Source organism: Pundamilia nyererei, unplaced genomic scaffold (assembly GCF_000239375.1).
Source record: "Pundamilia nyererei isolate P.nyererei 1_Seehausen unplaced genomic scaffold, PunNye1.0 scaffold00002, whole genome shotgun sequence".
Lineage (NCBI taxonomy): Eukaryota > Metazoa > Chordata > Actinopteri > Cichliformes > Cichlidae > Pundamilia > Pundamilia nyererei.
In genome coordinates, this window is record NW_005187403.1 from 5,982,756 (window position 1) to 6,006,700 (window position 23,945).

Consider the following 23,945-nt stretch of genomic DNA (forward strand, 5'->3'; position numbering starts at 1 on the left):
ATGTATATTAGATGTACAGAAAGTTCAGTAAAAAAAAATCATAAAATTAGCAGAAAGCAGTACTAAGTGAACAATATTATCGTTAATGAAATGAACCATTTTAACCTAATGGGATGACAGTGCCTCAAAACACACACACAGAACAACTCTGAAATAGAGAACGCAATTTACAGAATTAAATACATACTCCTGCTGTTATTTATCACAAGTCTTTAAAATTGGCATACCCTGGGATATCCTAATATATTTAGTCTTTTAGTCCCCAGTGTGGCCAAAAACATTGCATCTTACACTTCTTATAATCTTTCTAGACACTCATTGGTGATTGTTACCCATTATATCATAATGCTTGCGCTCAGGTTTTCGGTGCTTTCTTAAATCTTATCTGTGGAGTGTCTCTTTAACCCTTCTTCCCGCAGGGAGATGAGAGACAGATGAACAGAGTGAACACCCTCAGGAAATGACAAGACAGCAGCGAAACACTTTTAGCATTCTTCACACTGTGGCTGATTTACACAGAGCAGAGCAGGCTAACTCTGTGACAGTCCTGAGGCCACAGGAAACAGGCACTGTTCATGGTGCTAGAATTACACTGGTGACTGTTAACTGGTCCAGTCACTCATCTGCTCTGTTTGTGTTTCACTTGCGTCATTGCATGTCTGAGTATGCGGATGCAGACATGCAAAATGCTGTGAGAGAGCAGTGAAAGTGAGGAAGTGTCTTTCAAAATTTAAAAGAAAGAGGAAAAAAAAAGGATGAAATAAGAGGGTTAGTGACATACAAGAATCCAAAAGCCAGTTCACTGGCACCTGATCCAACAGACAGAATAATTTTGTGCTTCACAGCCGCACCAAGTCAGAGCTATCATTACAGAATAGTTGTTTCTCTTCCTCAGAAAGAGACAATACGCTGTGTCCATTTTAGCACAGGCATGTTTTTATCCCTAAGCAATAAGCATCCACTGGAAGATCCTTCGAATAAAAATGAGGTTTAAAAAAAAACTCAGTAAAAGAAAATTACAAATGCGAGGTAAACTTCAAGCTTCAAGCAGGGAGACAAATAAAAAAGTATTATAAGAGCGCCTATATTATGCGCAGATAAAAGTCTCCAGTAAAATCCGCTGACTAGCTGAAGCTACAAATCTTTCTGCTATGAAATCTCTGCCTGCAGCGCTCACAGTGGAAAAGCATCCTAGTGCAGATTACCTCACATATGACTGGTTCAAAGACCTCTCTGAAACGAAAACTCATTCAGGTCAGGGTAAGATCAAGTTGGGGCTGAATAGAGAGGATTGCATTGACTTTGGGATGAGGGCAGCTAAAGCCAGTAGGACATATCTAAACGTTTTCAAGATTGAACTGCAAACTGTGACACATTTCAAACATTTAGAGCAGGGACGACAAACTCACTTTACACAATGGGCCACATACAGACCAGTCTTACTTTCAGCAGGTGAGACCAGTGAAACGTCACTTTCTGTCACTATAAAGTTTAACTGTACTTTTAATCCCAGAGACATCTAAATATATATAATATATTATTGTATGAAAGTCTAACAAAAACAAGAAAACAAATAAACAAACAAAAACACGATGTTGGTTTTTTTTTACATGAAAGAGAAAGGCTGATGCAATAAACAAAGAATGTGTAAAATTATGGAGAAGTTCTGACAGCTAATTGCCCAGACTGTCCTAAATCTGAACATTTTTCAAATCAAGTCAAATCAAAATGTATTTCTATAGCACATAATAATATAACAAAGTTGACCAAAGTGTTGTTTGTTTTTGTCACGGGTCATTTGACCCAGCGTTTTGAGTTTTAACATTTTTTGATGTTTATGGTTTATGTTTAAGTTCATTACGTTATCTAAGCCCATTTCTATTATGCCTAGTTTGCCATTATAGTTCATTGTTTCTTAGACCCCCTTCGTGTTATCACCCCCTGTGTTTAAGTCTCCTTTGTCAGTTCGTCATGTTAAGTCTGCTTGTTTAAATCTGTCGCATTTCATGTGTGCACATCTTATGTTTTCAAGCTCATGTTGTCATGTCTGCATCTCATTATGTTTCCTGTTTTATTGTGGAGAGTCTGTTTACATGTTCAGTGTGTCCAGTTTCACTTCCCCTTTGTCATTATGTTCATTAGCTGTTTCCCCAAGTGTTTCCACTTCCCCTGATCACGTCCTGTGTGTATTTAGTCTGTGTATTTTCGTCATTCCTTGTCTGATCATCTGCCGTGCTGGCACAATAGATCTACATGTAAAAGAAGATACAGCACAATTAATCACAGCATAGCTATTTGCACTGCTGAATTTCCAACTTTTAAAAAGAATCAGTTTTTGAAAATAATTGCAAGAGTTTGATTTAATACAACAGTTCTGCTACCCCTTAGGAAGTTTTTCAAGAGTAAGAGCACCTGCTAAGCACCTGAAAAGCTCAGCAGCTAACATTTTAAAGTTTGTTACTATTTTCCGACTGTTTCTTTCACATCCAATCCAGATGTGCCTGAGATGGGCGGTTAAAAACCTGGCTGAAATGTTTCTTTGTGTGCATGCCATGACTCTCCACAAACAAGCAAATATATGCCAGCCCTTTGCTTTTACTGTCTCATTTCCTTTCATTTTCCCTGCTCTTTTTTTGAAGATACAATTAAATGTTGTTGCCACGAGGGCTGAGAGCAACAGCTCAACAGTGAGATGCAACAGTGAATTGTATGTCAGGCATGGTTTCACATTTCCCGTCTATTAAAGCGAGGTGGTGTCCACACTGACGCTCATCTGCAACTTGTAGCATTGAGAAGTAATACTGACCCGGGATCAAGCTGTGGGATTTGTAGCTCCAAGCATAAAAAAGCACAGATCTATGGTCAGCGTATTGGAGCTTTAAACCTCAACCATCACCACAAGTGTTAGGTTTGATATGGAGATTCTACACGTGGGCTCAAAGACAACTATCCCTGACCCCATCGTAGATTTTGACACTGATAACCCATCAGTTCCTGTGAGCTTCTGAGGAGGAAGCTGTAATAAGATGTGTTGGTTTTATTGGGAAACCCAGATTTTATAATGACTGTTATTACAAGTCAAACCACCCTGTAAAATACTTACACGCTCTCGTTCTCTCTCTCTATCGCTTTTTCACCCTTTCCTGTCCAGCCCTGGGATTTTTTCTTTTCTTTTCTTTCAGGTAAAGCAATGCCACACTGCTACCCCAACCATTAACCAACGCAGAAAAGAAAAGACTTCATTTAGAACTGGAAACCCCCTACTTTAATTTTTTTACCATTCATGAGAAGGACATGAACACTTTAGCATGCTTACAACACAGATGGATATAAAAAAAAATTATGCATCTTTGGTGAGTTATGAACACTTTTACAAGCTGTTCTTAAACTTCCTGTTAATGATTAAAACATTTCATTTCTATTATAATACATCATTTGTTCTTGTATGCAATCTTTCTTTGCTCTCACTCTCATCCCGTAACAGTTCAAGGCTGATGGCTGTCCCTATCTGAGCATAGATCAAAACTCTTTTCCTGTTAAAAGGGAGTTTATCCTTTCCACCACCACCAAATGCTTCCTCACAGGGGATTGTCTGACTGCTGGGGTCTTTATCTTGCAATATACCACCTTGAGCTAACTGTTATAGTGAACTGAAGCTATATAAATAAAGTTGAATTGAGATGGAAATCACTGACATGTATGAGGACAAAGACAGTGGTGAGGTGTGTGGTTGGAATAGCAGATGGGTTCAAGGTGGTGGTAGAATTACATCAATTCTGGGGCCCTTCTTGTTAGCAGTGATGATGGACAGGTTGACTAATGAGGTCATAAGGTATGATGTTTGCAGACGAAATTGTTATCAGTATTGAAAGTAGGGGGCAGCTGGAAGGAGCAAGGAGAAGTGGTAGTATATACTCGAGAGAAGAGGAATGAAAGCCAGTGGAAGCAAGGCACAATACATGTGTGTGAATGAAAGAGAGGTAAGTGTTACAGCAACGCTGCAAGGAGTAGAGATAATCCAGGCAGATGAGTTTAAGTACCTGGAGTTAACACCAAAGCACCTGAGAGATAACAAGAGAGGTGAAGGAGAGAGTGCAGACAGGTGGAGTGGGTGGAGTGAAGTGTCAGGAGTTATTTGTGACAGAAGGATAGCAGCAAGAATGATCTCCTGTGATGTATGGTTTGGTACTGATTTAAAAAAAGGCAGGAAGGAGAGTTGGAGGTGACAGAGTTGAAGATGTTAAGGTTTTCACTGGGAAGGACAAACATGGACAGGACGGGAAATGAGTACATCAGAAGGACAGCTCAGGTTTGGAGAAAAAGTTATAGAAGCAAGGTTGAAATGGTTTGGATATATACAGAGGAGGGCTAGTGGATATACCGGACAAAGGATGCCAGGAAGGAGGAAAAGGGGAAGACCACAGAAAAGATTCATGGACGTGGTGGAGGAGAACATCCAGAGGAAGAACTGTTGTGGTGACCCCTAAGGGGAGCAGCCAAAAGAAAAAGAAAAGAAAGATCACTCAATACTGAAACAGCTGTATATCAGTAACAGAGCATTCATAAAGAAAATTTATAATGGTTAATGAACACAGTCTTCTACAGATTTCTTATATGTATTTAGAACTGTCTTACAGTGTGTTATATGGCATTAATAAAGTGTTTTATGGTTCTTATTTAAGCTATTATGGAACCCAGGAAGAGTGTCTCCTGCCAAGATAACTAATGACTGGGTTTTAATTAAACTGTAAACTGGAAATGTACTTTTAAAGTGCCTCTAGTTATACAGAGTGTCAATTGATTAAACAATGTATCTTGAATGTAAGTGCCAGAAATAAAAGGCATAAAAATAATAAAAAGTGTTACAATGTTAACAGATGTCTTTATCATCTGGCAGAGAACATTTGAAACTAAAGGGAAAATACTGCACTGCCAAGACAGGACTCATAAACAAATAAAGTACAAGCCTCTAATAATGTGATGCTTCATTGCAGACTGAGTCTCCACCCAGCACTGATCGTGACAGCAGTGACTGAGGATCCTTTGATAAATCAGTCAGTGCCTCGGGACACTGACAGGGCTGACGGGCCCAACCCATTGGAGCTCACACCAGTACCAGTAGCAATTACCCAAAGATTTATTTTTGCATTGACAGCCTAAAAATGTTCAAACCTTGGCATGTCTGTGGGAAAAGAAGCCAGCTCACTCTAATTTCCCACAAGTTTAAGAGAAAATGAAGGACTGCAAGGAAAAGTAAAAGAACACTTTAAAAATTGGAAATGAGAAGTTGTATTATTCTTGTTTTTAAATATTGCCTTATTTTGGATTTGGGTTTTAAACTGCCTGAATGTACTGAATTGCTGCCATGTGTTTGAATGATGATTAGAACGGCTAACGCAGAGCTGAGCTGAATGGTCAGACTCGCAAGAATAAAATGTATCTAGACTATTTTATGATATTTATGTAATGTTAGAGACACGTGGGCGGTGTACAATACATAAGCACATGCAAGCGTCAGTCAAAAAAAGACCTCACCGGACTGAACAGAGCGGCACTCACTTTGAGCTCATCTTAACACATCTCACATGATTTAAATCACCGTCTCACAAAAGTTATAAACAAAAGTTTTTATTTAACTTGATCTACACTGACTGATTTAATGATAAGAAGCAGATGATAAAGAGACACTAGCTATCACATGACTTTAAACTTTTGTCTATTGCTGTCATTAGGCTGAAGATTATATCAGACCTAGACTTTTTGTTGTTGTCTTCAAAATTGAAGCCATTCTCTATCAAGCTGTGTTTAGTACTAAGTCATTTTATTTGTTCTTTTATCCTAAAGGTTGTGATTTAAAGAATGCTCTTTTTCACACTGAGATCGAGAGTTAGCTCAATAGTAAGCTGTTAACACTCAACTAAATTATCAGTCATCACCATAAGTCATGTATACATCTATAATGGTGCGCATCCAATGGTCATACCCGCTTGTATGCCTCAGCTGTCAGTTATTATGAATTAATAGCCATAAAAGTGCAGACATTCAGCTTAATGAGTAATATGTCATATTTCATTAATATTTCATTAATATTTTGAGTTTTCACTTCACTATTCGAAAAAAGATGTTAACACTATGATACTTTTCATCTGTGTATCCTTCCCTCCCAGAACCTTCAGGCAGAGGAGTGGAGTCAATCGTTCATGTTTAATGCACCTAATTTCAACCAGATGGAGCAGTTTGGAGAAAAAAATAGTCAGGCGAAAGCTATAGAATGCATAATTAAAACACAAAAAGTCAAAAGCAGCTCCACAGAGAGGCACATACTCCTGGCTTGGCAAAGTGACCGAAACCTCAAAGGAAAGATTATGGAGTTTACAAAAAGGGAAAGCAACAGAAACCACAGATGTCGTCAAAAAAGGGTTTATCCTTGAGGTTACTGCTTCTACGTAAATGAACGTGGGCGGGAGGGCCACATGAATACCGGGCTTCAGCGCTAAACATAAAACTTACAGCAGCCTATGGGGATTCTACACTTATGTACTAAAACGCACGCTACATGTCCTGTTGAAGGAGTTATATGCAAATGCAAAATTGACAATTATTTCTTTCATCAGCTGTGACATTAACGCCCTTTAAAATTAGTGGCCGTGGCTTAAAAACCCAGGGACGGTGTAAACACTCCAAATAAAACAGTCTTCTCTGGTTTGATGAGTCTGTCCCTGCAGAGATGCGCCTCTCTGAGAAGCATTCATTAGAGCACACCACCCACATGCAGTTTACCGAGCCCTTAACCTCACATTACCAATCTCTGCAGGCTGTGTAATCAGTGTGCATCTACATATGTGTGTCTTTGCATGCGCTCAAGTCTACGTGTGGTTTTGGGGGGTCTGTTGGCTTTCCCACTCTGCTGACCATGTTTCCACTTTCCCTTGGAAAATCCTACCAGACCTCAACAGAATTTTTTGATCCAGCAGTTTGTGTTGAGGACTTTGTGTAGAATAACTGTACTGACAAGTGCTTTTGGCAACTATTTTTTAAGTTCTACAGTAGCAAGGAAACACACACATCTGCGCTTATGGTCTTTATTTATTTATTTCTTAAGTGTGGCTATAGGGATAGTTTTGAAAGAAGAAAACCAATTTACTACTAAACCTGGAAAAGTCAATGAAAACTGCAGGATTATAGTTTTTAAGTAGAAAGGAAATGCAGTTGTGTAGTCCTGGAAAGTCAATAGGCCACAAATAAAGTGTGAGGTGTGGAGCAAATGAGGAACAAGTCTTGGTGAAGCAAAGAAACATCTGGGTTTTTGCATGGAGTTCAGGGATGTGTTTTACACAATTTTTGATGGGGTTTATAGGACAGATTTCCTACTGTTCGCTGGCTACTGTGGTAAAGCGGCAACTTAAATTCAATTTTCCCTGTCATAGCAGTTCAACTAAAATTGAAAAAAGTGATTTTTATGGGGGATCATGTGGATTATTCCATGAGTGGTCTCAGTGGTATAAATCTTACTAAGAACAAAGAAATCGATGAACTCAAAAATACAGAGCAAGGGTGGAGAGATAAATGCAAAGCCTGAGGTGGCAAATAGTTTCCCCAGGTGTGAGTCTGGCAAGAGGGGAGGTCCGCAGAGGAGAGTTTTCCAAGGCCAAACTGGCAGGAACTTTGAGGCGGGAATCACGAATAAGCACAAGGAACCAAATGCTGAGCAAGAAAATTGAGGGAGCCTGGCGTAGTGCTGCTTAGCACGTTGTACTGCTGCAACAGCAAGTGGGTGGATGAGCCTCTCTTAAATACAGCAGGTGAGTGAATAGTTGATTGAGTACAAGTGTTCAACTGTATAACCAGCTCTAGCCACAGACCTGAGAGAGCCTCGAAACAGCATGGAAAGCAATTAACTCCACACAGAGACACAGTGAGGGGAGAGGGAGAGAGAAAAGAAAGGAAAAGAAGCACAAGAGAAAAAGAGAGAAAGCGTCAGCCTGCACTGAAAGCAAGCAGGTTTGCTACAAAAGAATGAATTAAGCATTACTGTGAAGGTTTTCATGATTTTATATCATACATTCAGTGTTACACTGTCAGAAGCTCGCATTAAACACATAGGTACAAGTAACCCCTGTAAATCTAACTGTTCTAAGCTTCCGTTTCAGATATTTTGTATTCAGATCTGTTTGATGTCAACAGATCAGAAACGCCACCCACCTGCCTTTCAAATGTTTTATTTGCAGGGTGCAGCCAATTAGAAGAAAGGTTGGCTTAAAGGGAGGTGGAAGGGAATTAAAATGGACCATTTAATGAATTTAGTGGGCTTCACTGAGGCGCAGTATAAGATAAAAGGGGATTTTTGAACTGTAAATTATGTAAAGCAGCTCTGTTATAGTGCAAGAGTAAAAGTTTTACTGGAGCTGAGCACATTTTCTCCATTTTTTTCTATTAATACCAATCCAATACTAAAAGAAAAGCCTGATTAATATAGGAATATAAAAACCTTATTCTCCCTAACAGAGAATATCCTTGATACTTTTGTGACCTTCCGTTATACTTCAGAGAAAGCCATGACATAACTGGGATGGTAGCGACCATAACATGACATCAGATCTAAAACTAAAGCATCATGGGGTCAGTTGATAGGGAACAGACTGACAGAGAAGCCAGAAATCATGTGGTGTTCAGGCCGTGGATTGAATGTGTTGATGCTAATTCATCCTGATTAATCCCGGAGAGCGATCTGGGTTCAAGATGATGGTACGCCAATCAAACTGTTGCTATGGCTGGTCAGCAGCCAGAATTATCGTAGACGTGCTGAGATGTTATTCTTTGAATACTTTGGCTTGATGCACGGAGACAGACAGCCAAGGTGAACTTTGCAGACACAATGGAACTTGGCCAAGGCAGATTTAAGAATTGCAGCGCGAGCCACTGAAGAGGAGGAGGTTGTAGAACACCCAAACATTTAGTTTGGTCAGCCTGTGGCCTGGGACAGATGCCAAACCTTCCTTTTGTGGAATTTAGAGAGAGAAGCAGCAGCGTAAGCAACATTTGAAGGACATAAAATTGCAGGTAAATCTAAAATAGAGCTGGAACTGATTAATTTCCTGTAATACTAATTGCTGTGTGTTCACGCTAAACTAGCTCATAATGCCAAAACCAATATAGAAAGCTCTAGAAAGGAAGTGCAGCAGAAACTAAATAAATAAATGAGTAAACTGGATTTTTTTGGTTACCCTGATTGTATTTTAAATGCTGATTCTGTTCATTTTGCTCTATAAATAGTGAGTTAAAACCAGTAATAATGAGGAGAGATTCACAGATTTTCTTTTATTTTTTTTAAATAGCAAATAAAGAGCTAATAACACATACTAAGACCAAGAAAAGCATTTCTTTGACTTTTCCTTAAAAGATAGTCAAAACCTGAATGTCACCTTATTCTGTTATGCATTATGCGGGACACTTACTATCCTCCTTGGTGTTTTCAGTGAACTGCAGGCAACTAGTTCCCTAAAGTTGGGAAATCCGCCTTATGTCAACTACACACACTTGTTAGATTTTATTGGCTCAGATCAGTTATCAGTTATTTGTGTTACCACTTGTTATTATTCATACGTTTAGAGTAGATTTTGACAAAAAAAAAGGACCACTTTTGTCATATTGTACCAGAGGGGTTTTTTTGGTCCCTCTTTTGCCATGCCACATGTCCACCCACACAGGGGTTCTCAATTATTTTTGCCTGATTAAACCTCTTCTTAGGACTGTGTGGGCATATACGGTTTGTTCTTCACTAACAGCCCCCTAACTTGCCTGCTTTTCTTTATGTGTACCAAAGGAAAGACACTTTGGGGGCCTATTTTACATTTCATTCAAAGCACAAACACACAAATGCTGCTAATAACAAGACTTCATTATATGCAAATGTTCCAGTGACTCGTGACAGACTGAGTCAGCCAGCAGGCACCAGCATGTCGAGTCCCAGGAAATGAACCAAAGCCACTTAAGGAATCGTATGTATGCCTTTTATTATTTACAACCATGCTTTTATAATGACCAGATACACATCTAAACAGGAACAATAACTTTAAAAGGTCAGGGATAACAAAACTCATTATAGTTTAAACCGCCTGTCACCGTTACCTATCATCCAGCCTTTAAGAAAAAAGCCCCAACAATTATGTGCGCAATTCTAATGGTGAATAGAACAAAAAGTCATGCACTTTCCTATTAGATTTACCCTGCGTTTTTCTTTACATGCATTCTACATGTTGTCTGTACCATATATAAATTAATTGCCTTCCTGTGAGTTGAAGAAGGACAGTTTATCCAGATAGGTGAGGGTTTTGCAGGCCACCAGTCCGTAATAGGTCTGCAACAGCGAACATTTTCTATCCCTCTGTCTCAGGTCAGTCCACACTCTGTCTAGTTCATGGCTCCCCATTCCTGCTGAGCTGAACATATAGTGGTAACAGCAGGCATTGTAGCGGATGTGTTTTCCTCCTGAGAACCTGGCACTGTGTGTTGGTGCAACACCGGCCTTCTTAGCACAAAGTCCCACAAAAACATCAGCTGGCACAGGTGCGCGGACCTCTGCGGATGCTACATACACTTTTCGGACCACGTCCTGGGACAGAATGTAAGCTGCCCCTTCACAGTATTCAGGAAGGTATTTGCTTGGGTAGAGAGATGGGGGCAGGTAGCCAGGACTATTGGGATCCCTGTCAGGAGAATCTCTCTGGATCACTCTGCCCAGATAGAAGTCCTCAGGGTGCCTGTGTAAGCCAAGCAGATAGCCTACAATGGCAGGAAGGTTGACAAACACAGACTCTTTGGTCAGCAGGACAAAGCGTGCCAGAGGGCAGAAGGTGATCACCCAGCGGATAGCCAGCACTGTCTTCTCTGTTGGGCCATGGAGGGAGGAGTCAGCTGTAGCATGACCTTGGACCACATCTCCATAACGTTCAGACTCGCTAACGAGGGCTTCCTGTGCAGCAGAAGTCTGAGTTGATCCGATGATAAACAGTATCTGCACTGGAAAGCCTTGGATGAGTGTTTGATTGGCCCATGTCCTCCTAACTGCATCTCTTTGGGTGATATTATCTGGAGAGCTGAAGACAAGAGTGAGGAGGAAAAGGTCAGAGGTTTTGCAGGCATCAGAGTTAGCGATAGGATAAGCCTGTGACACATTTTCCTTGGCATTGCTCAGGTCCAGTTTCCTTGCTTTCTCTCTCACGCCTACAACCGTGCCATCAGCATAAACCCCAGGCGTAGGCTGCAGCAGGTACTCCTCGATGAAATCGGCCCCAAATAACAAGCAGTGGAAGAGCAGCACATTGAAGAAGAGGAAGCACCACTGGTGGGTACGTAGCTTGCACAGACAGAACTGGATCAGCAGATAAAAAGATGAAGCATAGTCAATTAGAACAAAAATTAGTTAATAGAACTTAGATTAAATTGAAAACTGCAAAGAGTTCACTCTGTACCTGCATGACACCCTCTTCCATCAACTTGTTATTGTTCTTTTTGTTAGTGACAAATGACCAGAGGACCTCCTGCACTGGTCGGCTTTAGGACAATACTAGCTGACAGACAGTGTTTTCATTTTCATGAAACTCTAGCAGCATGTAACCTTGCACCGAAGCCCAGAGTCAATACCTCATTAAGAGGAGTGTACCTTGCGTCCTCCATACAACATTAATGACACCTAGAAGGAACGGAACAGTTATTCTGCATGTTATAAATGTTTAAAAAAAAAAGTACCAAAACACTAAAACTCCTCCTCCTTCTAGAAGCATACAGAACTTATTAAAATGGTGATATGTTGTATATTGTTTGGCAAGATCAACAACTAGATGCTGTCTTATCAGGCCTCAGGCACATTTAAATTTAAGGTCTGATTAAAAAAACTAAGAGCGAGAGCTGACCTCAAGTTTTCTGGGAGCTTGCTCAAGTTATGTGGGTCATAAAATCTAAATGCTGCTTCCCCAATGTTTAGTTTTGACTTTGGGAATAGAAAGAAAACCAGATGTCTCAGATAATCTTAGACTTTAGACATCAGTGGATCACAAATGTGTTTTGGTCTCTAACCATTAAGTGCTTTGTATACCAATAGTAGTATTTTAACATCAATGCTTCACCAGTCGCCACACAGGAAGCCAGTGTAAATATCTGGGATATCTTCAACTGCTACTTTTTAAAGAATCTAACTAAAGACATAATTACAGTGCACAACCCTACTGAACACAAATCCTTGCAAAGGTTTATCCAAAATCATGCCAAGACACAAGCTTTTCAGTTCTTTATAATCAATTAATTTTGTAAATGCCAAATGTAGCTGCTGAAATTTTGCTTTAGGTCCAAAAATACACCAACATGCCAAGATGTCAGCATCTGATGCACTAAGCAATAACTTTAATCTTTGTGTTTAAAACATTACTCTGCATTTTGTTTTCATTTAATTTAAAAGAATTATTATACATCTTAATTATGTATGATGTATTAATCTGGGCTACACAAGAAAAAGCAGATGTTTGACAAAAGTGGCCCCAGAATGGATCCTTGAAGAACTCCTCATCATATATCCTTGTACAATGTCTAACTGTGCACTATACAAGTCACACAAAGTAGTCCCTGTCCTTTAATCAGTTAGCGCTTCCCCACACACTTTTACCGGTCCGGTCTTTGAGTCGTTTGGTACCGGGCTGCGAGAGTTGAGCCTCAGGTGTGAAATTTATGGTTTTCAGGTTTTTTTTTTATCAGTTTTTAATGTATTTATTTTTGTGTTTTTATTGTTAACTCGGTTTCTCTGGTATTTTCCCATGTGTTATGAATAAATCTTCTTTTTTTGGTGCCGGTACTGGTTTTATTTCGTTGTATTTATCCGCAACACCTTAAAGGTCAGTCCGTGAAAATATTGTTAGATATAAACCGGTCCGTGGTGCAAAAAAGGTTGGGGACTGCTGGTATACATGAGATATATAGTGCCTAACTCTGTATCTAGCATCAAATGTAGCAGTCAAATGTAGCATTAATGTCAAATAAGTCCAACATTGTAAAATTTCTGCTGTAATCTGTAATTACTTGTATTTAGAATGGGCCTATAGTCTATTAGCAAGAAGGCTATATTGTTCTTATTTTAAAAGAGATGCAATTTTATGGTTTATGTGGCCTTTAAGGGAAAATTTAAGTGAAGTAACCAGAGTAAGAGTAACCAGAGTGCTGCCCTCTCACACATGCTCTACACTAGGCAACCTCACTCTTTAACTTTACATCTGCCATTTCTAGCCCCTTTTCACTAGTACATACTCAGCACTAGTTGCGGATCCTAAATGCTCATATTGTGCCATGATTACAATTACAGACTCACATTACAGACTCTGAATCTGATATGGAGACACTGGCTGCTCCTCTAAGGTTTAGGGTCTACAGGCTTATGAGGTTTTAGCAACAAATTAACCATAACAAATAAATGTATATTGTCATAAACTCAAGTATGACAGCTGGGATAGGCTCCAGCGCCCCCGCGACCCTGAAAAGGATAAGCGGAAGCGAATGGATGGATAAATAAAATGCTTTAGAAAAACAACAATAAAAACAAAAAGAAATGCACCCCCCCCCCCAAAAAAAAGGAAAGAAAAAGAAAACCCAACACTATTAGATGCATGATCTTTCCATTACCAGTAATAATGTCAGTTGTTGGTGTCAACCTGAAAGTTATAATACAGCGTAATTTTATTATTGAAGTTACACTTTGCAAGTTGTTTAAATTAAGGGGGACACATGGAGAGGGAGGAGGTGATAGGGCAGGGATCATGTAGAGCAGAAATGAAGGCTGTTGAGCCAGATTAAACCTGAGGACCAACCAACATGTACGCCACTGCTGTGTCCCTATGATCAGTCAAATATAAAGTCTTTATTGTCAGAGTCTGTACCTGATGTGGAAAGACAGTCAAACACAGTGGAACTTGGCCAAGGTGCAGGGAGCACATTTAAGTCTTTGAACTGCTATGAACTGTGTGTCAGCAGAGCAGTTTTCGAAAGACTGGGAAAGTGACTTCTCATTCTTTGAACTAGTATGATGTTCATGGCTTAATGAATGACGGGGAGAAAAGTTTGATTAAAAAAATTATATAACATTGGTCAGAAATGTTGAAATTACCCTTGAATTGTCTAAAAGTACCAAACCATACTGACGTACAACAAGTAAACATATATAACTATTAGATAATTTGGTTATTAGCAAGAATTTGGCAAGAAATAAAAATAATTTTTAAAAAAGAAAAAGAAAAGAAAAGAAAAAGAAAACAGGGACCGAAATAAGTGGAGCATCCTTCTCAGTCCAGCAGGTGGCGGTAATGTGCCATAATGTTAGATAGCCACCGTATCCGGAACCGGATGAAGAAGAAATCATTTTGGCGGATACGTTTGGCTGAAGTCTCCCCAAACACTGGAAGATATGGCTGCTTCCATTGACAGCTTACTGGAGGAAATCGCTGGAGTTGAAGACCCAGTTGAAGAACTTCAGAGTTTAAAAACTGCTCTGTTAGCGATTCCTGTCAGTGTCTTGAAGGACTCAATTAGAGGACAGCGTTTAGATGTCATTTTCTCTCTGCTCAACTCCAGTGACAGGTGCGTTTGGCTCTGTGCATCAGCTAAACGTTGGCGAATAACTGCTGAGTCAGTCAGTGGGTATAATATATGTATTGCTAACAGTTAGCTATATTGACACTAGGTTAACGTACAAGAAGGGTTTATTAGTTAGCCTAAAAGAGCTGCTTGAAACTGAGCTAATTGTTAGCAAGCTAACTGGTTACAGTGTTACTAATAACACAGCCCCAGCAGGACACTGTTTGACATTTAAAACACCAACCTTCATGTTTAGACCATGTTTTTAACCACTGTGCCCTTTTTGGACAATGAAATTGCTACGGTTTTTGGTGAACTATGATTACAAACATGCTCAAAGTTAGCATTTAAACTACATGTGTTGTTTAAGTTTTTTTTGAGTTGTAAACATGCAGCTGAACGAGTTCATCCAAGCACTGTTTTTAGATTGATTTGATTACTGTTATGTATAACCGCCATTCCCGGTCCCATCTAGTTTTTAGAAGACATTTTTAGTGTTGTAATTTTTAACCTGTAATAGCAGGAACTATTCTACGCTATACAAGGGTTTATGCTTTCCTTTAAATGACCTGTTACTGGTTTCCTTAGCTTCAAGGTTAACTGAATTTGGCCTTAAAGGTGCTTTGATACATCAAATATTTCTACACTGACAGCTGTGAATGGTATATACCATTCACTTTTCCATTTTACCATTGTCTAACACTGTACAGAATAACCGTAGTTAAAATAAAAAATAAGAAGGAGCTATATTGATTGTTAAATAAATAAATACTCACAGGACGCAGGTGGAGCTATGCGTAGACATCCTTGAACGCATCTTAATGGCCATGAGCCCTGTGCATGTGGTCCAGAACTACAGAGTGGAGCTGCAGGGGGGGTTGACTCACCCAAATGACACTGTTAAGATACTGGCCTTGGCACAGGTAGGCTGCTCGCACACATACACGCACAGAAAGTATCTTGTAAAACACTGAAAATATTAGTTAATCCCACCTTCTTGTGTCAGATTGGGAGAGTGGTGGAGGACCCTGATGCTGTTACTGAAATCCTCAACAACCACGACATCCTCCGAGCAGCAATCCGCTGCATCGGAGAGGAGAAGATAGCTGTGGCAAAGCAGGTGATGAATAAAGCATTATAATTACACTCCTCACGTTTTATAAAGTGTCAGTGCCTGGAGTATCTGCTTTTCTTTTGTTTTATCTCAGGCGATTCAGTCCTTGTCTAAGCTCAGTCATTCCAAGCCTGGATTAGACAAATTATTCCAGACTGACCTGCTGCAAGTCATGAAGGATGTGATGGCCACAAGTGACATTATTAGATACAGAATATATGAGGTATGTTCAAACTGGGTTATAACATAGGATCAGCAACCCAATGATTTTAAATTCGATTTACTTAGTTGGAATCGGTCGACAGTATGACATTACTTACACATACTGATCATATAAATGATCTTATGAAGTTTTTTGTCCTTTCTGCTTGCAGCTGGTGGTGGAGATCTCATCTGTATCTCCCATTTCTCTCGGTTACTGTGCCAACAGCGGCCTCATTTCTCAGCTGCTCAGCGAATTAACAGGAGACGACGTATTGGTCAGGTAGTACAAACTAAGTTTGACTGCTTTTCTCCTTCTTTCATATGCATTTCGTCTTCGTTTATGCTGTTAATTTGTTTTTTTACTTTTTTACCAGGGTCACAGCTGTAGAGATGGTTACAACTCTTGCACACAGTCAGCATGGTCGGCAGTATTTGGCCCAGCAAGGTATCATGGATAAGATCTCAAACATGATCAGAGGAGCCGAGACTGACCCCTTCTCTTCCCTCTACCTTCCAGGTGAGTGTCTGTATCATCCCCACCCAAATATATATTTATCTGTCTAATACACAACAGTATAATGTAATGCCTTTTACAGTCTTATCCATACAGTTCAGCATTATTCTGCACTTTATGATGTGAGCATTACTGCTGCAGGTTTGGTGAAGTTCTTTGGGAACTTGGCCATCATGGACAGTCCACAGCAGGTTTGTGAAACCTATCCAGCTTTTCAGAACAAAGTGTTTGAGATGGCGCTTGATCCGGACCCTGTGATGATCGGCGTGGCTCTGGACACTTTGGGATTACTAGGATCTAATGTGGAGGGGAAGCAGGTCCTGCAGAAAACAGGTTAGCTCGGTATCCTTGGCTTTATGAAAGAAATTTTCTACATAACATTTTCTTATAAAAGAAAAAAAATTGAATCTGAGTGAATTTTAGTTTAAAAGTTATTCTCTTTTTTTCTGACATGACTTTGAAAGCTCTTGGTCTAACAAGACTGTCTTGGATTTTTTGACCATTCTTATGGTTTGACTGTTTTCTTTTTGTTCAGGAGAAAAGTTCAAGGCTGTGTTGTCAAAAATGAGCCAGCTTGCCAGTTCTGGACCTACAGAGCTCAGAGTTCGAAGCTTGGACGCGATATCACAACTTCTCTCCCTACAGGTATTTTTCTGACATGTAAAGAAAAATCATTTTTAATAAAATATTTCTTAACAACGATACAAAAGTGCAAGTTGGTCAATTTATGCATCGCAGCCAGAGCAGCAGACAGAAGACCTTTTGGCCCAGACAGAGTCATGGTTCCACCTTTTGTCCAGCCAGCCCATGGACATGATTCGCAACATCAGCACTCAGCCCTTTCCAGAGCTGCACTGTGGAGCACTGCGGATATTCACTGTAAGCACTGTTTTTGTTTTTCACCTTCTAATATTTCCTCTTTGTGGCTCTGACCACCTGGTTACCTGTAGAAATAAAGGTCTCTATCTGATAGTGATATTTGGAGGGGGGCACAAGCGTATATTGCTCTGATATATAATATCACTGTCTTATATAATATCACTGGATGTCTGTGCATATGTGTCTGCCAGGCCATTGCCACTCAGCCATGGGGCCAGAAGCTGATGATTAACACTCCTGGATTCATGGAGTTCATTTTGGATCGTTCAACGGGCCAGACGAAGGAGGCCAAAGATGCCAAGTTTGAACTGATTGGGGCACTTGCAGGTTCATCAACAGCAGCTGAGATCCTGGGCAGTCAGCACTACATCCGCGTGAAGTCTTACCTCAGAGAAGGACCTTACTATGTTTCAGCTGTGGCCGCAGTCAGCACCGAGGGAGCGGACTGAGTCACTTCATGGGCTTCTAGTTGATGCTTAAGTAATGGATAAGTGACTGAGTGATCTGCCTGTGGATTAATATAACATGCTCTGCAAACCCTACAGCATCTGGATAAAAAATTACCATGTAAAGGATGATTAAAAGTTCTTAGAAACAAATAATTTATCTTCAGTACTTGCACGGCTAGGTTGCAGCTGCACTACATTCAATAATTATCAGTTTTTTTGGCAGAACACTAAACTCCTGATCCTTATCTTCAGTCATATTCTGTTACTGCAGTTTGCAGTACATAGATCATTGTTTATAAAATAACAAAAAGTTTCTCCATGAACCATATCGGTAACCACTAAACAAATAAACGTGTCACTTTGTTGCTATGAAGTTTTTTTTAATTACACTCAGAAAGCTTGCGTTTAAAACCAGAAAAGTTAAGAGGTTTCTAATGAAAGATTCAGCTTTGATTTCCTTTCCTCCTTTGATTGCAATGACATCAGCAAATTCTTGAGTATCTTATCTTATAGCTTGAATTCAGTCTATATTTTTCCCATAAAGCATCTGCGCACAGTAGAGGTCAAACAAGATGAACTTAATGAATGAATGATTACTATACCAGCATACCCACGTCTTATCTATAAAGTCCCCACATAGCGTGTTTAGTTTAAGCGTGTTTGCCAATACTTAAGTAATAATTAAAGAAAACAAAACATCCACACACTTATACAATTCCATATCAGTGTATTTGGATCCAAACGGTTTAAAAGGAAAAAAACTCATCTTCATCATTTTTTCCTTTCCATTTTTTAGTTTTTTTGTAATTAAAGTTTCTGTCTCGCAACTTGTGTGTTCCTTTACTTTTCATAAACTTTAATCCCCCTAATGAACATATTTTATTCCATTATTACATACTGTATAATAGTATTGGGAGATTAGTAATTTTTTAAATACTGTAATTGTTGCCTTAATACCCATGTTATGGTCCTTGATTAACTTTGTTGTTCTGCTGCTCATGTAGCACATAATGGGAACCTAAGTAAAAGCTCTGGAACCAACTAATATAACATGGGTGAGACTGAGAGGAAAAGGGTTTTTTTTTCTCCATAGCATTTCTTCTGTACCTGTCAGTGTAAAAAAATAAATGAATAAAAATTGAGGGAACTTTCATGGGAAATGATTTAATGCCCTGATTTAACCACAATAATAATTAAAAATTGATAATACTTAGTAGGTATTCTAAGTATATATTCAGTGCAAGGACAGAAGCTGGAAACATTTTAATCATCTCCACCAGAGGGCAGCATTTCAGCTATTTTCATTTCTTTGTACCTTTTTCAATCTTTGCTTTTGTTTTTCTGTGAAATTTATAACGTGATGGCCGTTTGAATGAAAATCGTGGCAATTTTAGAAGATTACTTTCAGTTCAATCTGGCCTATGCAGTAGCTACAAATATACTTTAATATGAAAACATATTGTTAAATGTGTTTTATAAACCATCACGTTAAATCACAAATAAGCAAAGAGGTTTTAAGTACTGCTTTCACTGAATACTGTGTCCACTTACATGTCTAAGTCATTAACCTATAAGTGTCTTATATTGCTTTTTTCTTTAGACTCTCACTATTTAAATTAAAACAATAAAAGGTAAACTGAAAAGTAACCAGTTAGTTAAGGTACAAATAAAGTAGTAAACAAGTGGTTTTATGTTGTATGCAGTATCCAAATGACATAGTGCATCTCTCTGCCAATAACCCATCAATTTAAATTTTAAACAAACTAAAAACCCAATAAATCGGAAAGTACAAGGATTTTAACATAGAAAAATTAAACCAAATGCAACAGTCGTGTTACTGTTTTAGGTTTCCTTTAGAATTTGAACTCTGTGAAGTGGAGAGTTCGAGCTCAGGGCAGTACAGTGGCTCCGCACACCAGATGGAGACCGCGATGGCACAGGGGAAAGGTCCAACTTCTCACTGAAGATAGTATCGCACCTTATGTAAGCTTTTAGACACGGAAGATAAAACCAGTTTGTACTAATGATAGATGTTACAGACACTGGTCGTTTTCATCCTTATCGGTGTGTCACGTCACTACAACTGTAAATGCAGAGCTGGCAGAACGTGAAGTAAGCAGCTCTGTAGCTGTAGCATCTACAGCTGGAACACAGTTATGTGTTCTCGGTGACTGAGGCTGTAGCTTGCTGTGTTTGTGTGTTTCTCCCATTTTCTTAAATGCAGTATATTTGAAATACTTCCAAATTTTTCACACACACTTAAAGAGGAAAGAACGGATTTGTTTTTTGAAGTCAAAGCTCAACGTAGCCGTGGCCTTGCTTCTAGTTGGGAAAATTATTGGGAAACCTGAGAGGGATTATCACTACATCTTGCACAAATTTTCACTCAGGCTGTAGGAAAAAGTAAATTATAATTTAAATATTAGAAGCTGCTGTGATTTTTGTGTTTGTTTGTTTTAGGGTTTATGGCCATGACTCAAGAGTTAATTTGATTTTACCACATTTAACAAGAACATCTAAAGTGAGGAGATTTTTTTTATCCAAATGTGCAAAGGTTAACGTCACTTTAATGACATGATGTTCTACAAAAATCACTTTTCATATGCTGTGACTCGGGAACAGACGAAGTGCTTCGAAACTGCACCAAGACTGATTAGCAGAAGAATTTATGAGTTTTCACAAGCCACCAGCAACCACTTAAATATGTTTGTTGTGTTTTTTTAATTTATACTTTATAATATAATATTGTAGTTCATCTAATTTTTGTCTGGATGGCAGAGCGTCTTTATCTTTCCCACAGTTAGACTGTGAAACTTGTGACATCTATAATCCTGCTAAAAAAATCACTGTTGTTCTAAATATTTCCCTCCAACAACACACACAAATTACAGAAAATCAAGATAAGATGTCTGTAGAAATTTTTTGAAAAATATTATTGGCTTTTTTTCCATTCTCACAATCTTATTTTGAACATGTTTGCTTGCTGACATTAGGTCAGAGTACAAAATCCAAGTATAAGAAAGTATTAGGAGTTTTTTCAACCTACATAACAAACACTTAACACTTAATTTCACTATACTAAATACATAGCTGCTGGATTCACCTGAGATAATGAATGAGTGGAATAAGACTATATTGCAATCCAGTAATTATTTGTAGAGATCAGCCCGGCTTTAGCACGATGTTACTGTAGTCATATGCAAAAGGTTTTTGGTTGAAGCGCAAATGTTGTGTTTAATGTGCTTTGTGAAGAATGTCCATACACATTGCATACGTTCTTTTCAAGGATTGAACACACTCAAAAGCCCTCGAAGATCTTCAAAGACCATCTTCTTTCATTCTGATCTAGAATCTGTGATCAGTATTTGAAAAACAAGCTGACAAGCAAAAGCCTACAAACATTTTGCTTGTCAGCTTGTTCTGGCTGGCATAAATATAAAATGAATCCACATCAATTAATCTGACTTCAGTTATATTTATAAAGTGCCAGTTCACAACAACACTTACACCTGGTAATATACGAGAGAGAAACCCAACGATTCCCTGTGAGCAAGCGCTTGGTGGTATTTTCGATATCAAACCTTTACACATCTCTCCCGGTGGAATCCCTTAATCTCATGTATGCACTCTTTATCTACAGCATTAGAAATGTTTCCCCGGAGTGAGAATGACTGACTCAATCCCAAAAGGCTTCAAACTCTTCAACAACCTCGTGTCACTGCCGTCCCAGTGAATCATATCACCTCACCCACGTCTTGTACATACTTGCTCCAGCTTGCGTCATCAGATAAACAAAGAAATAAATAATAAAAAACATCCAGTCAGTCAATCTTTTCTCTGTACATTTGATTTATTTATTTTTATTATTTCTTCTGGCGCTTCTGGATGTGTTGTTGAAATCATTCAGCTATGCTCTTTTTTTTCTTTTTTCCCACATATCGTTTAGTGTTCATCATTAGTGACCTTCTCCTGAAGGATAAAATTATAACACAGGGACTGAAAGACATCTCGAAACAGTTTTTGGACTCAGCTAGTCTGAAGATTTCATATTCGGAGTCTTCGTGCATTTTGACCAGACTAATCATGTGTATCAATGATTGCTAAAACATAAAGCTTATCTGAAACGTCTTATCTGAAAAGCTGCACGTTAATACCTGCCAAGCTGCTGGGCTCTCATCTTTCCCCTGCTGTGCGATGATAAAGATGGCGGGGTTTCCTCTGCATGGAGGGTGATTTTCTGCTTCAGCTCATTACACCTGAGAGAAAACTGACAGCAGGCACAAAGGAGAGAGCTCATTTGAGTGGGCATCGTCCAGTCACCATCATTAGTCTATAGATGCATATCATGTAACTCTGTCTGTGTGTGCATTTTTATACTATGACCTGACTTGTGGAAGGGGGCAAATAAATACTCTTAAATATGTCTTTTTCCATTTATGAATTTGTTATTATAATTTGTCATCTCGCTTGGCATTACTTGCTGTGGAATAACAGAGCAGCAAGAGACACAAACCCATCACCAGTGTGTTGCAGGAAAGTTAGAATTATTGAATTTATCATGGCAATGCATTCTGTATATAAAGTGGTATGGCTGGGTTCATGCAGATAATACACTATATGGATGAGGTAGGGTGTTAAATATGTATGTGGTTGTACTGTACATTAAAATGGATAATTAAATGGATAATCGTATTTCATGACATATTATAAAGCAGTACTCTTGGACAGGTGTAGTTATATAATCATAGATCTAACAATATATGTATGTGTGTGTATATATATATATATATAGATAGATATATAGATATAGATATATAGATATATAGATATATAAATAAAACAAAGGACCATGTATTACCTAGCCATATTTATTTATAGCATCTATGTACATTTTGTAAGGTGTGATCAAAGCAGATATAGAAGATGAGCTAAACAGAGGTAGGATATAGTACGCATTAGCTTCCTCCTACTCCTTTTAAAAGGGGAAATGGTCAACATTTTTTTTTATCCATGGGAATATAATGGCTTTCACTGATTTTGTGTGCATTTGTTTCAATGCGGATTAGATTAGATTGATTGATTAATTAACATATTCATTGTCTCACAACCCTCATAAAATATCTATATATCAAGCACAGCTGGGCTATTTTCCCTGCAGATGTTTACTTGTGATGCTTGAAGTGGATTTTGCTGACACTTTTTCTTCTGCACTCTGAATGCATTTCCCCCTTAAACAGTATTTTTGCTTGATTGTACCACAATTGCTTAAGATGGCAAACATCCAATAAAAACAGCAGTACAGCACAATATAAGCTTTTTAAAATAAATAAATAAATAAATAAATAAATAAAAAGTCCAAGCGTTGTTCAGACTCCGTGGTCATGCTTATGTTGAAGGCTGAAATGCGCTGATCTCTTGTGTCCTTGCCTAAATGTTAATGTTCCCGTTTCAACTTGAGCTCTGTTGGAGTCTCTGAGGAGACTCAGAGCCTCCAACAGATGGTGCTAAACTCTCTCTCTCTCGCTCTCTCTCCGTCTCTGTCTCCCTCATCATCAAGAGTTGGGTGATAATTCGACAGTTATGTCATGAGGTGTACCCGCACCTCAATAAGCAGAGCTGTGATGTTCGCTGCTGCTGCAGACCTGTCCTCTCTGCGTCCCACAGTGTTTCCCACTCTACACGCTGACAGCCAAATGATTTCACTCAGCGTGTCCGTTTGAAGAGTTCATCGGGCGGTTGTCACATCGCTGGCAGCCTCTGTCTGTGCGTAGGCTGACACAAACTCACCTTCGAAATGCACCTGGATAGGTGAGAGGGGCGCGCGCGCGCGCACGGTCAAAATCACTTTTAAAGGAGCGCGTGTTTTATCTCCAGGAGTACACTCCTTTTTGGCAGATCACCCTCCGATGCAATTAATCCAGGAAGACGACTTCGCCAAGGGAGACTCAACGCCGACCACCGCAGCACTCCAGTCCGACGGCAGCGCCGGATCTCCGGCCAAAATGTGCAGTGAATGTTACGTGAATCAGTCATTTGTGAACGATGACGGGAGCGTGAACGACCACAAGCCACGGTAAGACAAGCAACAGCTCAGAGACTCCAACAAGTAGCCTCAACCGGCGAACTTCATCCATTATGTGATTGACGAGGATGAAGTTAGGATATATATATA

The 23,945-nt window shown here is 39.1% G+C and overlaps 3 protein-coding genes across 3 annotated transcripts in view; 2 read left to right on the forward strand and 1 right to left on the reverse strand.

The window, feature by feature from the left end:
- Nucleotides 1-10,276: 10,276 nt before the first annotated feature.
- On the reverse strand, nt 10,277-11,477 carry b3galt9 (beta-1,3-galactosyltransferase 9). The gene is made up of 2 exons (XM_005720525.1): nt 11,472-11,477; nt 10,277-11,371 (listed from the first exon to the last, which is right to left on the reverse strand). Exons 1-2 carry the CDS (start codon nt 11,475-11,477, stop codon nt 10,277-10,279), a joined length of 1,101 nt encoding a protein of 366 aa, XP_005720582.1.
- A 2,879-nt stretch (nt 11,478-14,356) lies between these two features.
- Nucleotides 14,357-17,926, forward strand: psmd5 (proteasome 26S subunit, non-ATPase 5). The gene is made up of 10 exons (XM_005720265.1): nt 14,357-14,616; nt 15,392-15,536; nt 15,620-15,733; nt 15,822-15,950; nt 16,102-16,211; nt 16,306-16,448; nt 16,587-16,778; nt 16,981-17,090; nt 17,184-17,324; nt 17,516-17,926. Exons 1-10 carry the CDS (start codon nt 14,444-14,446, stop codon nt 17,771-17,773), a joined length of 1,515 nt encoding a protein of 504 aa, XP_005720322.1. The 5' UTR covers nt 14,357-14,443; the 3' UTR covers nt 17,774-17,926.
- A 5,425-nt stretch (nt 17,927-23,351) lies between these two features.
- Nucleotides 23,352-23,945, forward strand: part of kcnt1a (potassium sodium-activated channel subfamily T member 1a) — a 41,299-nt gene continuing 40,705 nt past the window's right edge. Inside the window, exon 1 of the mRNA XM_005720267.1 lies at nt 23,352-23,846. Coding sequence (XP_005720324.1) covers nt 23,680-23,846 — 167 coding nt within the window. The 5' untranslated portion in view covers nt 23,352-23,679. The remainder of the gene's footprint in view (nt 23,847-23,945) is intronic.